The following is a 21,572-nucleotide window of genomic DNA, read 5'->3' as shown; positions in this document are numbered from 1 at the left end:
AAACTTCTACATTAGAAGCTGCAAAGTGGTAGCCCATCAGCCACATCTAATCTGCAGAACTATTTTGTTCTCCGACACTTGAAAATCCAGCACTTCCAGATAAAAATCCAGACTCTGACTTGTCTAGAAAAAAAATCAGCAGATCTGGCAGTGTTGGGCTTGGTTCCCACATGGCAGCAGAGGGCTGGAACCAAGTGGCAATTGTCCTCTTGAAATAGAACATGTATTCTCCAGGTCACAAAAGTCTCCTCCAACCTTCCCTTTCCTTTACTGAATATGGAGGCTATCAGTTTTAACAGTGAAAACTAAATGTGACTGGAATGCTAGGACTCTTACATCCAGCCTTCTTCGCTTGTTTGTGGTACCTGCCTAACCCCAAAGGTATTTAGCTAAAAATCCTTCTAATGCAAGGCAGAATAATCACACCAGGGCCAGCCCCATGCCAGAGTTCCTAGGTTGTAGAAACACCAGGAGGTAAGATAAGCCCATTCTGCCTGTGGCTGTCCTGTCATCACCATCTTCATTCTCATCACTGTGAAATGTTCATTACCAAATGGCCTCAGGGACACAGCACCATGTTAATACTACCCCCAACGAGACCCTGTAGACCAACCTTGCAAAAAGCTACTAGCCCAACTTGCCCAAGACAAGGAAAGAGTGTTGGCAATGAACACTGGTTCCCGATTTGAATTTTCTTAGACCCTCCTAGGGGAAGGGAAACCATAATATAATTGATGTACTAAATTCGTCATCCTTATTTTCAAAACTGTTTGGCCAACACAGATTCAAGCCCAGTGAGTCAGCTGGGTTTCCATGTTTTAAAATCTCATTAGGATCTTCTGGTCCCTTTCCTCACCCCTCAGATCTCACAGGGCCAAAACAAGCGGCTGGCTGCCATTAAGGATTGCCATCCCAGACTGGTCCTTAGTCACAACCCCAGTCCTCAGAAGAGTCATTAGAAACTTCCAGGGCAGCAGCCTCCCAGTCTGACTGTTTCCTGTGAGGGATGTCCTGTCCCTCACCATTCCCCCAGCCCTCCCAGAGGGGACCGTCTGGGCCCCTGCCTCTTAAGCTGCCAGGCCGCTTGGGTGAAGAATTCCCCATCTGCCACGTGCTGCCCAGCGTGGCTGTGCTCTCGGGAGAGCAGACAAGCCTCCACACCTCAGCCGAGGAGAGGTGGCTGAGGGGCGTTCCCCTCCACCCACCCCTGCCCTCTCGCCTGCAGAGGGCCGGTGGCCTGTTTGGCAACCACGTCGTCAGCTACTACCAAAGCGACGGCCGGAGCGCCTTCCCCCAGACCTTCACCGCCCAACGCCCGCTGCACATCAACAAGGCGGGTAACAGCCAAGGCGACACCGAGTCGCCATCCCACGAGAAACTGGTGGACTCCACCTTCACCCCCAGCAGCTACTCATCCACTGGCTCCAACGCCAACATCAACAACGCCAACAACACCGCCCTGACCCGCTCCCCTCGCCCCGTCGGCTCCCCCAGCGCAGCCGGCACTACGGAGGGCCGCGGGCCCCCCTCGTCTCCTGCTGTCCGGGTGCAGGAGGCAGCGTGGAAGCTCAGCTCCAAGAGGTAAGCAGGAGGGTGGGGCATCCAGGGCCCTGCACACGGGCCTCACAGGGAGGGGCATTTTGGTGGCAGGAGGCTCTTTGCTGTAGCACTTGCGTTGTGCCACAGTGTAGGATCCTTCCTGGTAGTCTTGACTATACCTTCGGCTTCCTGACTGGCTCTTTTCTCCCCATGCTCTGCTCCCCGGTGCTCTAGGATGCATTGCTATGACGTGCTGGGACGGTAGATGCCTACTGCCATGCTCTGGGCCTCAGGAAGCACAGCCTGGGCCTAGAGGGTCTAACTGTTTGTATCAGCAGCTTTGGGCTCCCTAGGCCGGGTGGGAGAGGACACGCCACTGTATCTTGCCACTTGATCCTTAGTTGAGCTGCTCTTCCGGAGCAAGATAGGCATCCCCAGCAGGATGGCAGACCCCCAATGTGCCAAGTTCTTGGGCATATCTCCTTTCTTGCCCTTGAGCTCATAAAATTATCGAGAAATGCAAGTGTCTTTCTAAATCCCTAAACAGGTGTCCTAAAGCTACTTTCATTCAAGGAACCAGCACACCTGTCCCACTGGTTTTCACTTCCCTTCATAATACCCATTTTCAAGTGGTCACATGTATGTCCACACGGCCTGGACGTGTAACAGTGTCCCATGACAGACAAGTCAAACTGGCCATCTGCCTAGCTTATTCTCTGGAAGATTGGCTGGTTAAACCACCCAAAAGCAGTGTTGGGTGAGTCCTGAGACTCAAAAGACGTATATTGATGCCTTATATGTGCAGAACAATGTGCTCAGCCCTGGATTTTGTATGCTGATCAGAAAGACTGGCTTTGCATAGAGGAGTATAAAAGTTTAAGTGGCTGGCTCGTGCCCGTCTTGGTGTCCCCCTCCCTTTTCTGCAACCCTCTTCTCTTTCTACAGCCTTCAGGGACTCAGGCCTAGTATTACTTTCTCCCTGCTCCCCGTATCAAAACTCTTCTTAAGGAAGGCTCATTATGTTCATCCTTAGCTCCTCAATATAAACTAATACCTCCCTCAAAGGGAATTTTCATATTAAACTTTGTTCTGTATTAAATAAAGGGAGGTAATCATTCTAGAGAGGAGGTCAGGAGAGACATCAGGGGATTTCTTCCTCTCCCACAGATTCATCTGTCAGTGAAACTGGATACAGACAAAGCACCTAGCACCATGCCTAGCACATAGTAAACGCTCGAAATGTCGACTCACCCACTTCCCAGTTGGTAAAACAACACTCGAGGTGAAGAGGAACAACTTAACCAAAGTTCCTGCTCTGAGACCTTGTCGTTCATGTCACGGCTCAGGGCTAAGTGCAGTAGCTCCAGCACTGGCCTTGCTTTTGCTGGGGACAGGCCAGCACATCTAGCACACCATGGCCCCCAAGAAGTGGTGTTGCCTGCCTGCGGCCATTCTGTGTCCAGCACATCCGATTGTGCCTCGCCAAAGCTCCTTCCACATTCTTCTCTTCCCACCCCATCAAAAGCCTTTGGCATCTCATCTGTCCTTCAGACTGTGGCGTGGACAGCCATCTGTTAGGGCCTCCCCAAGAGAACTGCCCTTACCCTTCCTAGTGGCTCTCGTACTAGTGTAAAAGTTTAAGTGGGGGCACTGATCCGGCACTTGGCTTTGAAAAGATGAACTGGGATATTTCCCTGATGCCCTCATGGATCTGAAGATAAAGTGGCCCCCAGCATTCAGGACCTAGAGGAAGAATGCTAGAGAGAGATGCCAAGCTAGACACAGACAGGAAAAGCAAGAACATCTAGACCAGAGCTAAAGCAGACATGACCAAATGAGCAGAAGACTGTGTCCCGGAAAGAGAGCAGTGTAATTCAAGGGACATCCTAATGTGGGAAGGTCTTGAACTTAGCAGGAATTCATGTTCAGGGGGGACTCAGGCTCAGCAGGGGCCCTGGCTCAAGAGGGAATCAGGCCGAGCAGGGACTCAGGCTCACTCTCCTCTGTTCAGAAGAACAAACCCCTCTATGTGAGGTTACTTCTTGTTGCCTTCAGTCCGGGGAACCAATGTCAGACTCAAAGGCATGTCAAAATATGACACCAGGACCTTCTCAGCTCTGCCCAACAAATGCCCAAAGGCCCAGCCCTCTCACTGGCCCACCCTACCCTATATAGTGCAGCCCAGGACCCTTCTTTAAAAGCTGATCCTTTCCACCTTTCAAAGCACCATCTCATGTGTTGCTTCATTTGTTACTCACAAGCCTCTGCGTCAGGCAGGACATATGTTATCCAATTTCATTGATGGGGCTCCTGAGGCATGGGATGGGTTAAGTGGCTTATGCCAGAAAGTTACTGGGTGGAGCCAGAACTCAAGTCTCCCCGGATCCTAACTCAGAGGTCCTTTTCTAACATAGCATCCTAACCCCAATCCTAATGTTTCTATGGCTCTGCAGCTTCCTCTGTGATTGCAGGAGGAGGTGGAGGCCACGGCGGCTGTGTGTGCGAGCGTGTGTGCATGCATGCGTGATGCTGTACTTGCTGAGGTAAGGCAAGGAGGGCTGGCAGGGTCTGATTTTTTCCTCCATCTTTAGGTGCCACTCCCGGGAGAGCCAGATAGCCATGGTGTGTCAGGAGGTCTCCCAGGAAGAGACGTACGATGTGAAGATGAGTGACGATGCCGAGTACTGCAGCGAGCCCAGCCTGATCGCCACAGAGATGTGAGCCCTGCTGCCTGCCGCCTAGGGCCCGCCTGCATGTAGGGAAGGGTTTGGGTGGAGGGCAGGTCCTGGGATCTCTCCTCTGGGAATGATCTGGGAGAAGGGGGAGATCACTTATGGGAAGATCACCTGCCAAGTATCTGTCACCTCATCAGGGAGACGCAAGCCCCTGACCCACACAGACACACACAATCCCCTGGTTAGCTTGGCCCTTCCTCCCGATACAGTGCTTTCATGAAAACTTATAAACATTGTTTCTTAATTGTTTCAACCGCAGCCAACCAATAAATATATTTTATAGTGAGACTCAGTTCCACATATACATATAAAATATATTTTATAGTGAGACTCAGTTGTACATATACATATATTGACATGTAAATAAACGCTCATGAAACTATTTATAATAGAGCTACCCAGCAGAGGGCGCACGTAGCAAACGGTGGCTGAGATTTTTGTCAGTGCTGTAATTTTTTGAGAAGTGTTTTTTAACTGCAGATCTAGACCCATTAGAAGGTTGTAACATTTACTTAGTTATGATCAGCACTTTTTAAATAAAGTATAGCATAGCATAGTACAGAATGGCATAGGCTAGGACAGAACAAGACGATATAAAATAGCGTATACAATGTCACAGAAGTATCATTTTGTGAAATGTTTGCCAATATATGTGTGTATGTAGTGAGTATTATAAAATGTATTTATAACTGTGGGTTGCATTCAAAAAGTTTAAGGTGCACTGTTTTAGAAGCTTTCTTGAAAGCACTTTATAATATGAAAAAGCCAGCCCTCTAGGCTTTTGATTTTTAGAGAATGCAAATTAATACATGGCCCTGTATCCTAGAAGTCAGGAAAAGCATATGCTTCAGTCCACTGTGGCTCTTACTGAGTGGTTGGTGCATCTTGGCACTCGGCTAGATCATGAATAAACTGGCCTCAGCACTCAAGAAGATTTTGCAAATAGTTAGAAAACTAAGACAATCTTAGAAGAGGAAGATAATATGTAGATTTTCTAACTACTGCTCTCAGAGTGGTACAACTCTGAGAGCGGTGCAGGCATTCAGAGAAGGACAAGGTTAAGGTGACCATGACAAATGTGAGGCATGAGGTCAAACAGAAGCTGGGTCTTCAAGCATGGGTATGATTTACTTAAGAAGAAAATACAATATGGAGAGCTTACCAAGCTGAAATGAGAGGAAGGGCTTGGAGGTTTTCATCCAGAAACTTTCCCAAACATCTACAAATGCTAGAAGTCAGTGTGCTCGGAGCGGAAAGGCAGCACAGCCTCTGCCCTCCAAGTATGTGGAGTCACATGAGGAACAGAGTCAGCGGCCTCATCTGTAAAAGGAAGGGGTTAGAATGCAACTTCAGAGGGACAGCTGTGCCCACCATGGATAGTGAAATCAACTTAGTGGATTGCAACAGACATTTTTTAAAGAAATAGAACAAACTAAAGTAGGATAGAAACTATCAGAGTGCAACATATGCAATAAAGGTAAGTATTGTTCAAGACGTTTAGTTCAGTGGGGTGTGTCTACACACACTGGAACTGTGTAAAATATGGCTCTTACTGAATCCACATCAAAAAGGTGTAGAAGCCATTGACTTGATGTCACTTAGGTCCCTGACAGCTATGTTCACTGACTGGGTGACTGTATGGCATTGTAGGCAGCCGCTATGTGTCCTTGATGATGAAGGGTTGGGTAGGCCAGGGATAAATGGGAGGGTGGGGGACAAGTTTGGGTAAAGTTGGGAGTAGTCATGATAAATAGCATCAGCACATATAACAGAAGAGCTGAGGCCATTCCTGAAAAGGCCTAAAATTTTTTCCCAACTTTCTCAACAATTTGACCAAGAGTGCCTTCACTGCCTCCAGTCAGAGATGCCAGGCTCGTGTAGTCAGGCTGTGTGTGTGTGAGGGGCCCGAAATCATCTGTGAGAACAGGGCTGCATTTCCTAGGGTGGCAAGTTCCTGCTGCCCCTTCCCAAACCTTCATGAGAGCACAACATGGGGGTTCCCTTCACTGAGGAAAAAAGCCAGCTTCCTTCTGGGATGGCAGTTGCCCCTGTGGGGTGCACCTCTCGGCCTCCAGGAACAAGCCCCAAGAGTTCTTTGTTCCAGGCTCTCCTATCAGGATGATGAAAACCGACAGTTGACACCCCCTGAGGAGGACAAGAGGGACATCCGGCAATCTCCAAAGAGGGGTTTCCTCCGCTCGTCCTCCCTAGGTAAGTTCTCACACCCCTTCTTAGATGTGGCCGGCCGGGGGGCACCCTGAGATAACTGGTCAGGCACTCAGTAGTCCCTAGCTCAGACAGTCCCCACACAGTGGGCCGGGCAGACTTCCAAAGCGAGGAGAGGGAAATCCACGGGCCGGGCTTGCTGGGATAGTACCTGGACATGGGCTACATGGGATATGTCAAAGAAAGTCAAAGGGTAAAGAGGAGATTTATTGGGGCTGCTCACACTACCCCTCTCCCTCTCCCTGGGTATGAGCTGTCACGGACCCCTGTCCTGTCTTCCTGCGCTGATCCCAGTTCTTTGGCTGGCTTTGCAGGTCGAAGGGCCTCCTTCCATCTGGAATGTCTGAAGCGACAGAAGAATCAAGGGGGAGACATCTCTCAGAAGACAGTTCTGCCCTTGCATCTGGTCCATCATCAGGTAGCCACATTTTGGACAGGCCACTGGCCACCACCTAGTAAACTAGAAACCCCCAGATACCAGCCTTCCCTGTCTCAGACCACTGCTGTGTCCCCACGCCTGGCTCTAACAGTCCCGGCGCAGGGAGCTTTTCCTATGCAAGTGAGAGCTTGACAAGATCTGTCCTTTCCCAAGGCAGAGACCTAGGAAATGTTGGTGAGCAGGAGCTCCTCCCGAGGTCCTGGAGGACCAGCCTCTTTGGGACTCCTGAACTTTCTTCTTACAGTGGCACAGATGTCCTTCCCCAGACTGGCCTACACCACAGGGCGCTCAGGCAGATGTGCTCATACCTAGAGTTGCAAGACATCTGGAAACTTAGCTGTACAATAATCCATCTACTGAAATACAGAAATGATCAAAGAACCCACCAGCCACATGGTCGGGAGCAGGGAGTGATATCCAAGGAAAATGGGTCCAGGGAGATTCGACCATTGACATTTCTCTTGGCACTGCTGACTCTGAGATAGTGAAATCCAAGATACAGCACCAAATACACTCTTAGTATCTCAGAACTAATGGAAACATCAAAGAATTATCTAAGACCAGTCTCTTACCTCCAGGCGAATTAGGGTCTATGCTTTCAATGATTTTTTTTTTTAATCAAAGGCATTCAAATGCCAATCAAAGTTTATAATCAGCATAAGATGGCCAGTGTGACTTGGCTAAGTTGATATTATTTCAGCTTAAAGAAATGCACTGTTTTGCTTAGCCTGTGTGGCACTACCTACATACGTATGATCTCCAGGGACCCAGGGACCTGAGGCTGGGGATCATCAAGAGCAGTGGCCAGGAGAGGCTGGCAGGCTGGGGGCCCACCGTGTGTGCTATTTTTTAAAAAATTCTGGAAGTTAATTTCACTTATCTATTCTTATTATTCTGGAAGGAAAGAAATTCATGTGTGGATGCCTTTCTCCTGCCCTCCAGTCCACACAGCACTGTTCCCCTTCTCTCTGCCTCCGGGGCTGGGCTTTCCCACTATGCTGCGTCACTGTCCTGTGACACATCACATCAGAGCAGGCTGTTGTGGCAACCTGTGTGGGGACCATGACCTACGCTCAGGACACTGAAGCGCCGTGGGGGCAGAGGACACAACTGTGTAAATAGTTTAATCACAATACAGTGTAAGATTTGAACAATAGTTCAAAAACAAGGAGAGCTAGAGATTGGCAAGACATTGTTAGTGGCTCAATTAATTGTAAAAATTCAAACAGTAAGTACTGGTTTTGTCTAGCTCTGTGATGCACAGTCTACTTCTTCATAGACCTTACTTCACTTGAACCTCACATCAACCCCACAAGGCAGGTGGATAGCAAGCAAGTCAATTGTGTTCTGGTTTTCCAGATGATACAGGTATCATCCTCTCTAGTCTACTGCTGAGAAACCCAAAGCGAGAGAAGTCGCATCTGGTAGGTGATAGGGGCAGTGCTGAAGAGCAGATGATCTTGATCCTACTCGGTCACAGCTTTCTGAATTTAGGGGAGAAAGAGATCACTTCAGACTAAGATGATCACAAAATACATTTTAGGATGGCCAAAACTTACATTGGGTCTTGATGAGGTAAGATTCAGATGGGTGAAAATGGTGGTGGAATGAGTTCCAGGCAGGTGGAACTAGCTGGAAACAATAGCTGCTAAGAAGGCAGATGGCTGCCTCTCTGGGGCCTGACCATACTCAGTAAATCATGCTCCTTGTATGTCCACAGGCGTTGGCCGTGGCAGGCCTGAGCCCACTCCTCCAGAGAAGCCATTCCCCCACCACGTTCCGCAGACCATGTGCCACCCCTCCAGACACGCCCGGCAGCCGAGGCTGGCCCCCAAAGCCCATCCCCACCCTGCGGCTGGAAGGAGCCGACTCCAGCGAGAATCTCAACAGCAGCTTCCCATCCATCCACTGCAGCTCCTGGTCTGGGGAGCCCACGCCCTGTGGGGGGGCCAGCAGTGCCACCCGGAAAGCCCGGCCTGTGTCCCTCACTGTGCCCAGCCAGGCCAGAGCCTGGGGCAGGCAGTTCCATGGCAGTGCCAGCAGTCTGGTAGAAGCGGTAAGTGACCCCATGCTGCACAGCAGATAGCAGGAGGAAAGGCTGGAGGCGGCAAGGGAACTTTGCATGGAGAGTAGAGAAAGGAATACCTGGTTCTCTCCCAGGTAGATTGGGTATCAAGTCTCCTTGCCAGAAAGACCCTCACTGTCAGGGCCTGCAGCAGAAGGGCACGGCGTGCAGAAAATAATGACCACGCAAGACACTCTTGGCATCCATTGGGGCTGGGCTGGTGCAGAAAGAGAAACTGAGCAGCATATCCTTGCCACAGGCCATTGAACCCCAAGGAAGGCCTCAGGGCTCCACTGTACAAGCCAGAGGCCTGCTGTGACTGCTCCAAATGTGAGCTTGGGCTGCCTTTGTACACATAGAAAGTCAGAATCCGGTTCTTGAGCCTGGTTGCTCGTTAGAATAACCTGGGGAGCTTTGGAAATCTATGACCAATTATGGGTATTTTTTAAAACCCTTTGACGATCCTAATGCACAGCCAGGGTTGAGAACCTCTGGTCTAGAACAAGAGCGCTTTCAGTGCCTCCGCATTCTGCCCTGGTCAAAGCACCTCCTGCAATCCTGGCACCACACCTTAGGGGACATTTGACAATTGGAACAATCTCAAAGGAGGACGACCAGGTTGGCAAGGTCCCTAGAAGCCATTTCACGTGAGAACCGGTCGAGGGCATTCGGAAAGTAACCCCAAGAGGAGGTGACTTCAGAGGCAGTGATGTGCATCTCAAACCTGTAGGGCCCTCTTGTCCTGAGCAGGTCTTGAATGCAGGGTTGGAGCAACTATAGCAGCCTGACAAGCAGGCAGATTTCAGCTCACATGAAGAGACCCCTTCTGAAAGCGCTCTTCCAAAATGAGGGGCTTGCCTGTCCAGACAAGCAAATGAGACGATGCCTGTCCAGACATCAGGCTGTCATGCAGGAGGTACAGAGGTAAACCGGATGACTTCTGAGGTCTCTTCTAACTCTAAAACTCTGTACTTCACGTGGCCTTGGTTATCAATGTATCTCCACTGAGAGCCTGCCATGTGCAGGCTCAGTCCTAGGAGAGAGTCACTGCTGAGGAGCAGCATTTCTGCTTTCATGAGCTCACATTGTGGTGAGGAAAGACAGATAATAAATAAATATGTGTGCGACATATTAGGAACGGGTGGGAGCTATGAAGAAAAATTATGCAAGATAAAAAGGTGTTAGTAGGACAAACAGAACTGGGAGAAAAGTGTTCCAGGTTTCACTCTACTGCTTCCCCTGACCCCCAGCTCAGTGGCTGCTCTCCCTGAAACCAGTCACTAAAGCGGCCCCCACGGAGGGTGAATCTTTAGGATCACCTGCTGGCCCTTCTGAGCAGAAGCGGAAGCAGAGGCAGGTGCATGTGTGGTGTTTGCACACATCATACTCCAGGATCCTCACTCTCAGACAGGCAGCCAGCTGGCAATGGGCAGTGGGCACAGGCTAACGGTTTCACCAAAGGAGAATGAAGGTTTCTTGGAAAGAATAATATGGGAGGCATCTAGGGGTGCCATGGAGGAGAAAAGGCAAGGGCAGGCGAAGTTCTACCTGAGGCCCCTGTGTGAGCCAAGTTTTCACGTATTTGATAACAGTTTTCGAGTACCCTAACCAAAAGGTCTCTCCTCTGGCCTACACATGCCGAATTCTTCGGGGCAATGCTCCATCTCCACACCTTTCCCCCGAGCGCCCACGCACGCATGCGCGCACACATGCACACACGTGCGCGCTCCTGAAGTTACCAGTCAGAAGTTCCTTGCGCTAGCCCTGAAGGGAAGAGTCGAGTGCAGGAATAATGTTCCTCTTTGGTTCTTCTTCATGACCCTCCCCCACTTCAGGTCTTGATTTCAGAAGGACTGGGGCAGTTTGCTCAAGATCCCAAATTCATCGAAGTCACAACCCAGGAGCTAGCTGATGCCTGCGACATGACCATAGAGGAGATGGAGAATGCTGCTGACAACATCCTCAGTGGGGGCACCCAGCAGAGCCCCAACGGCACCCTATTACCTTTTGTTAACTGCAGGGACCCGGGGCAGGACAGAGCAGGGGTAGAAGAGGACGAGCCCTGTGGGCCCCCGCAGGAGTGTCGAAGGGGCGAGGAGGAGCTGCAGGACAGCCGAGCCTACGTCAGCGGCCTGTAGCAGCTGGGGCTGGGAGATGCTGGGTTTTTTATTTGTTTCACTGTTCCTAAAGGGTTCGTTTCAGAAGTGCCTCACTGTTCTCGTGACCTGGAGTTAACCGGAACAGCGTCTTCATTCATTTCGTTGGGACAAGACGCAGAGTTGGGTGGTGTGGAGAGTCAGCTTTTTGGGAGCGGGGCAAGAAAAGCAGCAACCCCAGTTTGTGTACACGGAGGTAGAGTGGTGAGGAGGAGGTGGAAGGCCCAGGGAGGGAGTGCAAGAGAAGGCCGCGGCCCTCCCTCTCCGTTGTATTTCAGGCCCTGCGCCAGGAACCAGCAGCCGCCTTGGGCACAAAAGAGACCCTCAGCTTCCCGCGGTAGCCTTCACCGAAAGGACCTTTGTCAAACGGGTGTCTTTCAACTTTGCTTGTAAAAAAAATCATTTTGCACATATTCTGTATGAGCCTCACTGTCCCCATAGAGCCAGGGCCCTGTGGATTTGCAAAAGGATGCGGGCATGACTTCGCGAGGTCCCAGCCTCACCCCAGAGGGGAAGGAGGAATCAGGAAGAGGCGGCAGCAGCCGGGGAGCCAGGAGGGAGGGCGGGCGGTTGCCCTGCAGCTTCGCCCAGAGGCCCGGCCCACCACCCATCTGCGAGGGCCACAGAGCCCAGCCTTCCAGCCCAGTGGCGGCTAGCCTCCAGCGTGGAGAGTGGCACTGCCCGCCAGAAAGGGTCAGCCAGTTCTTGACAAAACCAGGTGGTGCTGAGCTTCTGTTGGGCGCGCTTTTGTTCTGTGGTTTGACATTTTTCTTGACAGCATGTTGCAGTTTTCTTTCTTTTTTTTTTTTTTCGGTTTTTCGTTTCTTTTAAATTTTGTTTTCCCAGGGGGAGGGGAGGAAGAAAGTGTTTACAAAGTTCTGTAGCCACCCATCTTGTTTTCACTTTTGCAAATGTAAATTAGGTTTGGTTTGAACGGTTATTTAAACGGGTGTGGTTTCCTTTTTCTCCAAGGGTTCCATAGAGCCACTGTAGGAGAGCTTTACCAGCCATTGTGTATGCCCAATCATTTGTTCTAATTTCTATAGGTATAAGAAAAAACTTTTTTGGTTTAGTTTTATAATTTAAAGGTAATCAGCAATGCACTTAAAATGGTCTTGCACAACTGGGTGACTGAGTTGGGCTCTTTGAATGCTGGGCATATGGGTGGGTGCCAAAGAGAGTAAGCATGTGGGAGAGACTCTGCGAGTGTGTGTGTCATGGGTGTACTGGGCTGTCTGTGTGCATATGTCATACATGTGTGTGTGCACCCACTCAGTGTGTGCCCAGGCACCGAATGAGTATGCAGCTCCCTGTTTCTGGATTAACTGGGGGAGATCTGAATCTGGGGCTATTTGAAAGCAAAAACAAAGCGCCATCTCTGCTTCTGAAATGGGAATCAGTAACTCTTTGCATTTTCTGTCCCACAAGATATGCAAAAACAATGCAATAATATTCATTTTAAAAATACAATTGTGAGTCTTGTTGGCATTAAAACTGTATTTTAAAAAACACAGAAATTTAAGGGAAAAACTCAAGAAGGCATTTTGCTTCGATATATTCCGTGTAATGTTTTATTGCATTGATGATGTTTCTGTTGAAGAAACCGTTATACTTGAATTCAGGTCAGTTTCAGTATTTTACAAATATTTTTTTAAAACTGAATTGCAATTGTGCCAAGCGAATATAATGAATTGAATTAAGTTTGTTTTTGAATTCACTTCTTGTATATTTTGCTGCATGTGAGTAAATCATTTTGTATTTGGAGTGTGACAAGCTTTACCTTTGAACTCTTAAGTGCTTTTCTATATGTGGTTGGGGGAAAGGGAACGATTTTTCTTTTAATTTGTTCAGTGAGCAAGTTATCACCAATGTAAATCATTATCCTGCTATTCACCAACAGGTTTGGACATTACTGTTTTGCATATCTTGTGTTTGCTTCCGTTTCTCTCAATTTTTCCAAAACTATATGATAGGTATGTTTGTACTACATCTTGCTTTGAGAGACCAGGATATATCTCATTCCAGTCTTCCCTCTGTCTACTCTGCACCAGTACTCTGATTGGGAATTTCTCTAGGAACAGCCCTTCACTGTGAGGGGTCATGAGACATTCTGACCAGCCTCTCTCCTCACTGGGCCGGCATGAGCATACCCCAAGGGAGAGGAGAGGGGGCTGACTTTCCTCTTCATTTCCATAGCACAAACTTTGCTCAGTGGTTTCTCAGGAAAGTGTACGCTGATTAAGAAGACGGGATTAGAGTTGGGCCAATGGGAGGGAAAGGGAATCCTTATTCTGGCAAGTGCTCTACCCAAACTCAGACAGCCGGGGCTAGAAAAAGGCAACCAGGTAAAATCTGTGTCCATCCAAAAGTCAACTCTGTCTTGTTCACCTCTCCATCTTCTCTTCACTCTGGACCAGGATTTCCTCCACCTCCCCTAGTGTATGTGTCAGCCAAGGAGAGGACCAGGACAAGAGAGGGAGCATCAGGAGTTCACGGGCATGGTAGAACCAGAGACTTTGTGGGAGCCTCTCTTATGCCAGTTTGCATCTGCCTAGAACATCATGCTATTGATGCTGTTTCTTTCGAATACATGTCAACAATGATGGCTGAAAAGGGACTGATTTGGGGAACACAGGACCCAACCAACCATCCATCCAGAATTTACCCATTGAATCTTCCAGTCCAGTGTTCTCATGGCCCTTAGCACTTATATAAGCAACCTAGAAATTTAAATCATGGAATAGTCTAGAAACAGAAGAGCTTCTTCCTGTTTCTCCAAGCCCAACCCATCCAGACTTTCTTCATTCTTTTACAGTGCTATCAAGCTCTTCTAAAAATTAAATGTAGGTGTCCCTCTTTGTCCAGTTTCCCAAAATGCCAGACATCGTGCTGCGAAGATTTTAGTTATGATAGAGAGTGGAGCCCATTTGAATCGATATCTGGTTCTTGCCATACATTTGATCCCCAGATAAAATCTGGAAACTGAATTGACCACACACATGAACATACACACCCGCACACACTCAACCTTTCCATGCTGCATTCTATTTTCGTTTTGGACTTTTCATCCGCATCACCAAATCTCATAGGCCAATGGCTACTCCTAGAGCCCTGCCTAAGGATGGCCACGTCATCTTCAATACTCACACCCACAGGCTCCCTTCTCCTTTATAGTCAACACTGTCAAGGCCAGCTAATCTTCCTCCCTGCCCCCATAAGAACAGTGTCAGCAGCGACAAGGGCGCTCTGCCCTATGCTGCTATGAAGGAAAGGAGCTTCGGCTGGGAGTTCCCTTTCTAGGGTCTTTCTCAGCCTGACCTCATGCTCGCTAGTGTAGGATTGACATGTGATACCTGTCATGATCACAGACTGGTAAAATCAGTCGTGAAATCAATGAACTAAATGATGTTTACTCTCCACGTAAAGTAGAACTTTCACCCATGACCTTGTAAAACATGATGGTCAAATCTGAAGACCCTTTGATGGCAGGTGGCAGGAGAAAAGCAGTCAGTGCGGAGGACCAGAAGGACTTGACGAAGTGCAGCTTTAGTTCTGGAGGTTGGTAAACTTGATTTTGTTATCTTCTGACTAGCCCAGTCTCTTTTATTTCCACGACTTGATCTTTTAATAATTATTCATGAGCATGGCTACATTAAGCAGAAAGGTTTTCAGCTGTCTCCTTTCTGCCTGTTTCTAGACGGTTCTTTTTTGTCTTTAGGTAAAAAGAAGAGACTTTTTTCCTAGATTTGTTTTGATTCATGAATTTTTACCTGCTTCAGAGGCTGTTAGTTATTATAGTCCCTTCCTTGGCTTTCAAGTCTGATAGGCATCTCTCTGGGTGGGAAATTCAAGGGCAAAGAAACAAGGCTTCCTTACTCTGTTTTTTATCCTCCTCTGGGACCCTGCTTTCAAATTTCAGGGGCTTTTTTGGAGTGAAGCTGCCTATCACTTCCTCACAGCCATCTCCTTCCAGAACTTCTCCTTATCGTGCAGCTGAAGATAGTAAGGTAACCACAGGAGAAGTATGCCTTCCAATGCTAAAGTAATATCTTTCCGAGGCATAAGAGCACCCTGAAAATGAGGAGTTTGGAAGTCATCAAAAGGATGATGGTTGTTTTGCAGAGGCCAGTTGATACATGCTCAACACTCCTAATGGCCAAGAGATATAACAAGAATTTGGATTAGGCATAACGGACAACCCCGGCACTCAGTGTTTTAGTCTCATCAAACCAGAATTATACGTATTGCTAAGGAAAATTGTGGCCTCTCCATCCCTAGAGACCTAGAAAAGTAGATATATCATCATCTGAGAGATAGAAACAGTTTAGCAGAGACCAAGAGAAGGGCAATTCAGTTTCTAGTGGACCTCTTAAAGCCCCAGGTTAATAAAAAGCTTGCTGATAGAGTCCAGACCGTTTTTGAAGACATGACTCAGATCTGGGAAAAGTGTAAACACAAAGAGAGCTGGAAGGAAAATGGGGGCAAAAGGGGGCGTGTTTTGACTCCCTATGTGTTCCCATTTTGTGGAAAGAAATGTCCAGTTCAACCACCCACATGGCCAGTACGGTGGAGAGGCCTTGGGGATCTACTTGGAAGAAAAGAAAAATAAAATATTGACTGATATTGTCTTCCCAACCAAATCAACATTTCTGGTGGGATGTGGGGTGTCTGATGCTCTGTCTTTCCTCTCTGCTGATGTCCCTGCCCCTGTATCAGCCAGCGTGCCACCTGAAACAGGCCCCAGTCAAAAGGCAGGAGGTGAAGCCCTAAACTCATTCATGATGAAGCTCTCAGTCACCAATGCCCGCGTTCTCCAGCAGTACACCTGAGGAAACATGCGGGAAGGAAGTGTCCTACAGCTGTCAGGGGTGGAGCGTCTGTCCTCTTCCCTAAGTAGCTCTCTATTCCAGCTTCCTGCCCTGAGTCCCCCGTTTTTCCTCCTCCCCAACCCCCAGTCTAGTGAGAGAGACACAGAGATGAAAGGAATTCCATGTGCAGATTCTTACATAGTTTCTTCGTGAAGCCATTTCTGCTTTTAACTTTATTTATGTATGTATGTATTTATTTATTTATTTTTCAAAGCAACGAAACATTGCTTTGTAGAGCCAGATACCAATATAACAGGTGAATGGGTTTCTGCCAGATTTCCACATTGTTGGGGAGACACTTGAACACCACACACGCATACACACATTCACGCACGTATAGTCACAGTCACACATATATTCACACACACTCTCTCTCTCACACACACACACACACACACACACACACACACACACACACATATCCTTAACAGACAAGCAATTGGTGCTGGAGTTGAGCTCTAGACAAATGATTTTATCCTCTCCCAGGAGGCAGAGCACTACACAGAAATGGGGAGAGGATCCGTGTAGCTTCTTTGGGTGGAAATAGTGCCATCTGAACCTATTATTACTAGGAATTAAGTATAATTTATCTACATTGAGAAAATACTATTTCTCTTAAAATCGAGGCTTTTTCCTCACATAATTTTAAGAGGTTTTGTCCATAGCGGATGCAGTAGTAAAGACCCTCAGGCTTTCTGGTGTATTAGAAAAGCCATTTAATCCATCTCTGGAAATGGAAGTAGAGATTACAGTGGCATATCTTAAGCTAAATTAAATAAATCAGTTCACCACTGAGAGCAGAGTCAGCGTTGGGATTGTTTGTGAAAATTCCCTAAGTCTCTACTAAATTAAGGAAGACAAGACCAAGACTAGGTAATCAAATAAAAGCTTGAAATGTTGCGTCACCAGAATCAAATAGCTTCCCTTCAGAGCAGATGCTGACCTTTTCACAGATGTACTCCTGTTGTGGGGCATCCTAATTTTAAGAATCTAAATCATTGGATTTGTATCAGGCTCCTAGAAAGGGTATATGACACTTAATCTATCATGAATCATACATTTGCTACAAATTTGCCATCTGAAAATCACTTACGCACCTCATACATAAGACAAAGTTTCACCATGGTCATTATCAGAGAAAGTTCTCAGTGGGAGAAGTGGTAAGTACAAAGGGAGGGTAATTTCTACACAAGGAAATATAGAAATGGACAGAATGGTTCTTATTCACAGTTTGGGCCTGAAGAACTCCTGCTCTGACATTCTTAGAGACCTCAAGCTTAGAAACAGGGGAATAAGAAAAAAGAGGGTGAGCAGGCACCAGCCTTGCCACAGGATCCTGAGGATTGCATATTTCAGAGCCCATGCAGGAAGTCCCTCCGGAGCCTGCAGCCAGGAGAGAGAGAAGAGAAGACTCCTTGCTATAGAGTCACAGGAGAAACGAAAGAAGATGGGTCACTGGGTCCTGTCCCCAGTCCCTCCCCCTAAGATGTTCCATAGAGAAACTACACTGAGGCTTGAAAAAAATTAAAACGTGAGCGTCAAGGATAGACATGGTATAAGCCAACAATCCTGTGCAAAGTGCTCCCTCAGAAGGCAGCTCAAATGCTATGGGCACCTTTCTGCTTGCTCACATCACATCATCACACATCAGCCGCATCCCATTCCCCACACTTAGGATCCCCACCCAGGTTATGTACCACCCATAGCTGTTTCCTGCCCTGCCCAGAACATATGCTGTTCTCCCAGCGCCTTGTGGGAACAAGGTCTGGCACAGAAATAGGTTATGGATATCAAAGACATAAACAGGACTGCACAATCTCTGATGGGAGTAGTTGAGAACAACTTGTGGAAAAGCACACAAGTTCATTAAGAAATAGGGTGACAGGTCCCCAGTTGGTGAAATACCGGAATGTCTATTTCTCTCATAATTTTCCTGTTTCATTTTAACCCCTCTGTGTAAGAGGCTCCAGATGCAGCCCAGCCCATCCATCCCTCCTCTCCTCACGTCCTCTTGCTCAGGCCTACCTTCATGCCCTCAGACCAAGCTGTATCATGCTTGTTCTCACAGAGACTTGGAAATTGGACAGTGCCTCCATTGTCACCCCAATGCCTGTTACCATCCCCACACACCTGCACACCCCGTAACTTCCCCTCCAGGCTCCACGACTTTGCAGTCTTACTATTGTAAATATTGTTGTACAGTTTGTAATCATCAAATAATCCCGTTGTCAAAGGCCTCGCCTGCTGCGCCTTCTCACCCTTGAGAAAGGCCAAGGAATCTATAAGGGGCGACCTTTCCAGAAGAGCTTCAGGGTGATCTCTGTGTGAGACGCTATGTATATTCCTGTAAGATTGCATTTTTATCTAAGGAATGATGTTATTTAAAAAACAAACAAAACCAAAAAAAAAACAAGAATTGCAAATAAATTTCTTAACAATGTCTACATTGGTTTAATTGTATCTTCTCTCTTCCATATCCCTTCTCTTCTCCTGTTTTCTAGAGGTCACAGAAATACACTTAAAACTGAAATTATCATCTGGTTCTCCAAAGGGGAGAAAGGCTGGGGAAAACATGTGAAACCTGAAAACAATGGTAATCTCTAACCTTATTTCAGTAATGAAGCTCATTATCCATCTCTTCCTTCTAATGAAAAGGTTAACAGAAAAATGTTCAAAAGTTGACAAGACAGAATAGGAGGAATTAAATAGATAATCCACAAAATATTTGAAAAGGCACAAAATTGGTTTTGAATGAATGAAGGAAAGGGAGGAGGATGGAGGGAAGGGAAGAGAGAAGGAGGGAGCGGGGTGATAATATAATGTATATTAAAGTACTTTGAAGACTATAAAAATGCAAGGGTTTTTGGGTTTTTTGGGGTTTTTTGTTTTTTTTTTTTTTTGGTTATTAAACTGACTCAAGACAAGGTTTCCAGAATAATTATCTATGTAAAAATAATTTGTTCCAGAAACACATGTGTCTAAATGTATACAATTATAAGAATAGAAACCCTCTCATCCTCTCCCGATGGTTGATTAAGTCCATTCTGGGAAATGCAGGACATCAGCCAACTTCTCTGCTTCTCTCTGCTAGAGCCTCCCTCTGCCCTGCCCCACCACTAAGACTCTGAGCTCTGAAATGTAAGGTTGTATGAGAAGAAAAGAGGATTAGAAGGGCTGGAGAAAGTACCAGAGGACCAACCTCTGAAATTGCTACTTATCCCAGCTCCAGAGCAGGTTCAAGGGGCTCCACCAGGACTTGCCCACAAGGGTTTAACACATTGGCAGATCACCACCAATTGTGAGGTGTCATTTGTTACTAGTAATTATTAAAGTGCCAAAGTTTGCAAATGCTACTTTTAATCAGCTAAATCAGATTCAATATTTACCCTATAATGAAATTATTCTACCTTGCATTTTGCTAGGCTTTCTTGAATGGGAGTAAAAGGAGTGGAGGTATAGCCAATGGCAGGTATTAAACATAATATTGGGAGTATGTCACCTGGTGTGTGTAGGGCCTCATTTCCACATTATGATTTCGTGTCAGCTGTTTAGGTCTGGTCTGGCCTTCAACCCCTCTTCCTGCATTAGGTCTGCTTCTGCCCATTCCTTCCTTCCTCCCCACAAAGGAGACCTGGTTATTAATCTGATTGGTCCGAGTATTAGATATTAATTGGGTCACAGTTACTAATGGCCTGGGTTACTGCATGGTAAAAGTCAGTATACATACATGACACTCTCTTGTATTTTTATTTTTCTTGCCTCCATATAGTAAGCAAAATTAAGCATTCTTTCCTTACCGTCATCTCTTTTCTTATTTCTCTCTCCCTGTTTGTCAGATAAGTGGGTTCAGCAGTCCCTCAATCTCTTGCTCTTCACAGGCACATTTGGATGTATCAACCTAAGAATTTCAGCTGTGGGAAGCGGGGGACCCTAAACTAACCATGAGGCAAAGTGATGGACTCCAAACCAGGCTTCAGAGAGCTCTACTCTACACTGTGTATTATTAAACACTATTCCGGCTAATAATAAAATAGCACTTACATTTCTAATTGGCTACAATTCCATGTATATGATTTCCTGGGGAATCCCACAAGGAAGAGAGGCAGGGCAGGACTTGGCACTCTTGAGCTTAAATAACATTAAAATCCCACAAAACCCCATCAGATACGCTGACCATTTAGCCCAGGTGTTTCAATGATACCCCATTGACATTCTATGTGACACAATTTTAGAATCAGAAAACATAGTTAATATATTTGTATGCAATTATCTATGTGGCATGATTCCTCATACCCAATAAAGCCTTCTCCTCTTACAGCTAACACATGCAATTCTAGCATTAGTGTCTTCTCTCTTTAACTTAAAGAGTTATTCACAAAGTATGGTTTCTGAACCACACATCAGAATTATTTGGGATGTTCAATCAAAACAGATTCTTTGGCCCTCCCCCAAAATTATTAAATCAGATTCTTGGAGGTTGGAGTCCATCAATATGCATTTTAGCAAGCTCTCCAAGTTATTCTTACTGAGATCAATGTTAGGGAACACTGGAATCAGACTTTGATTTCTGTTAAAATTCAAGGTCCCTGGGAGAAAAAACTCTTTAAGCTTCTTTCTTCCATTACATTCCAATGGAAACCAAAAGTCTGAGAGTATAAGTAAAAGATCCAACAAGTTTTGATAGAAATGGAGGCAATGATTGTCATCGCTGAGGAGAGAATGGAGAGGGGAGGAAACATGACAAAAGATGCAAGGGGGGTTGGTTAAAAGGGCCAGAGGCCTCATGAGACAAACTTCTCCTATTCCACCTACCTAGAAATTTTGATTTGTCTGGGGAAGCAATGAAGTCCTCTAAGGTAGGTGATCTGGCCTCTGTTCTGAGGTCCAGTGAGAAATGAAAGATAGCTTGACCTTCTGCACATGGCTGCCATCTTAAACATTTTATTAGGAAACTGGAAAGACTTCTGCAAACTCCTTTGAGGGGATGGTGATCCTCAGACTCAGGCTACTATCCGTGAGACTCTCCAGCATTCCTCTCTAGAGCTTTTTAAGCTAGAGGAATGGCAACAGTCTATAGCAGGAATTAGAGTAATGGGCTGGGGCTTGATAGTATAAAGGAAGGGCAAGGAAGAGAAGGTTCTAAAGTGTTAGGGGAGAGGGCCCTGAGGAATTAATGACCTGTACTTCAGGCATTCTTCAAACATATCACTGAGGTGGCAGTCACCTATAAAAATTCTACCTAATCTTGAAATGACAAGCTTGTTTTCAGGAAAGGGGAAGATTTGAAATATACTAGAATTGGGGTGACTATATCACATGGTCACCCTCACTTTTTGTTTAAAAGTAGCACTTTTGAGAGTAAAGAGGGCCTGACCTTTTAGTTGTCCCAGTCCAACTAAGACACTTGGTCATTCTGGTTAGATGACCAAATGGAGACAGAGAGAGAGTAGCCTAGAGAAGAAAGAGCAGAGGTTGGCTGGCACTTGGTAGACAAAGCCTCCCTAATCTCACCCTTGGCACTACAGTCGAGTATCCACAGACTGA

The 21,572-nt window shown here is 46.8% G+C and overlaps 1 protein-coding gene across 1 annotated transcript in view; it reads left to right on the top strand.

Moving 5' to 3' along the window:
• The window catches only part of CACNA1C (calcium voltage-gated channel subunit alpha1 C), a 614,430-nt gene extending 603,288 nt beyond the window's left edge, over positions 1–11,142 (top strand). The window contains exons 40-45 of the mRNA XM_023535193.1: positions 1,034–1,581; positions 4,131–4,256; positions 6,379–6,485; positions 6,815–6,918; positions 8,660–8,995; positions 10,840–11,142. Of these exons, the coding sequence (XP_023390961.1) occupies positions 1,034–1,581; positions 4,131–4,256; positions 6,379–6,485; positions 6,815–6,918; positions 8,660–8,995; positions 10,840–11,142 (1,524 nt within the window). The remainder of the gene's footprint in view (positions 1–1,033; positions 1,582–4,130; positions 4,257–6,378; positions 6,486–6,814; positions 6,919–8,659; positions 8,996–10,839) is intronic.
• Positions 11,143–21,572: the final 10,430 nt, after the last annotated feature.

The sequence above is a fragment of the Pteropus vampyrus genome, unplaced genomic scaffold (genome assembly GCF_000151845.1).
Source record: "Pteropus vampyrus isolate Shadow unplaced genomic scaffold, Pvam_2.0 Scaffold137, whole genome shotgun sequence".
In the NCBI taxonomy this organism is placed as follows: Eukaryota; Metazoa; Chordata; class Mammalia; order Chiroptera; family Pteropodidae; genus Pteropus; species Pteropus vampyrus.
The sequence above is the reverse complement of the archived record's forward strand: the minus strand, read 5'-3'. Positions and strand labels throughout refer to the sequence as shown.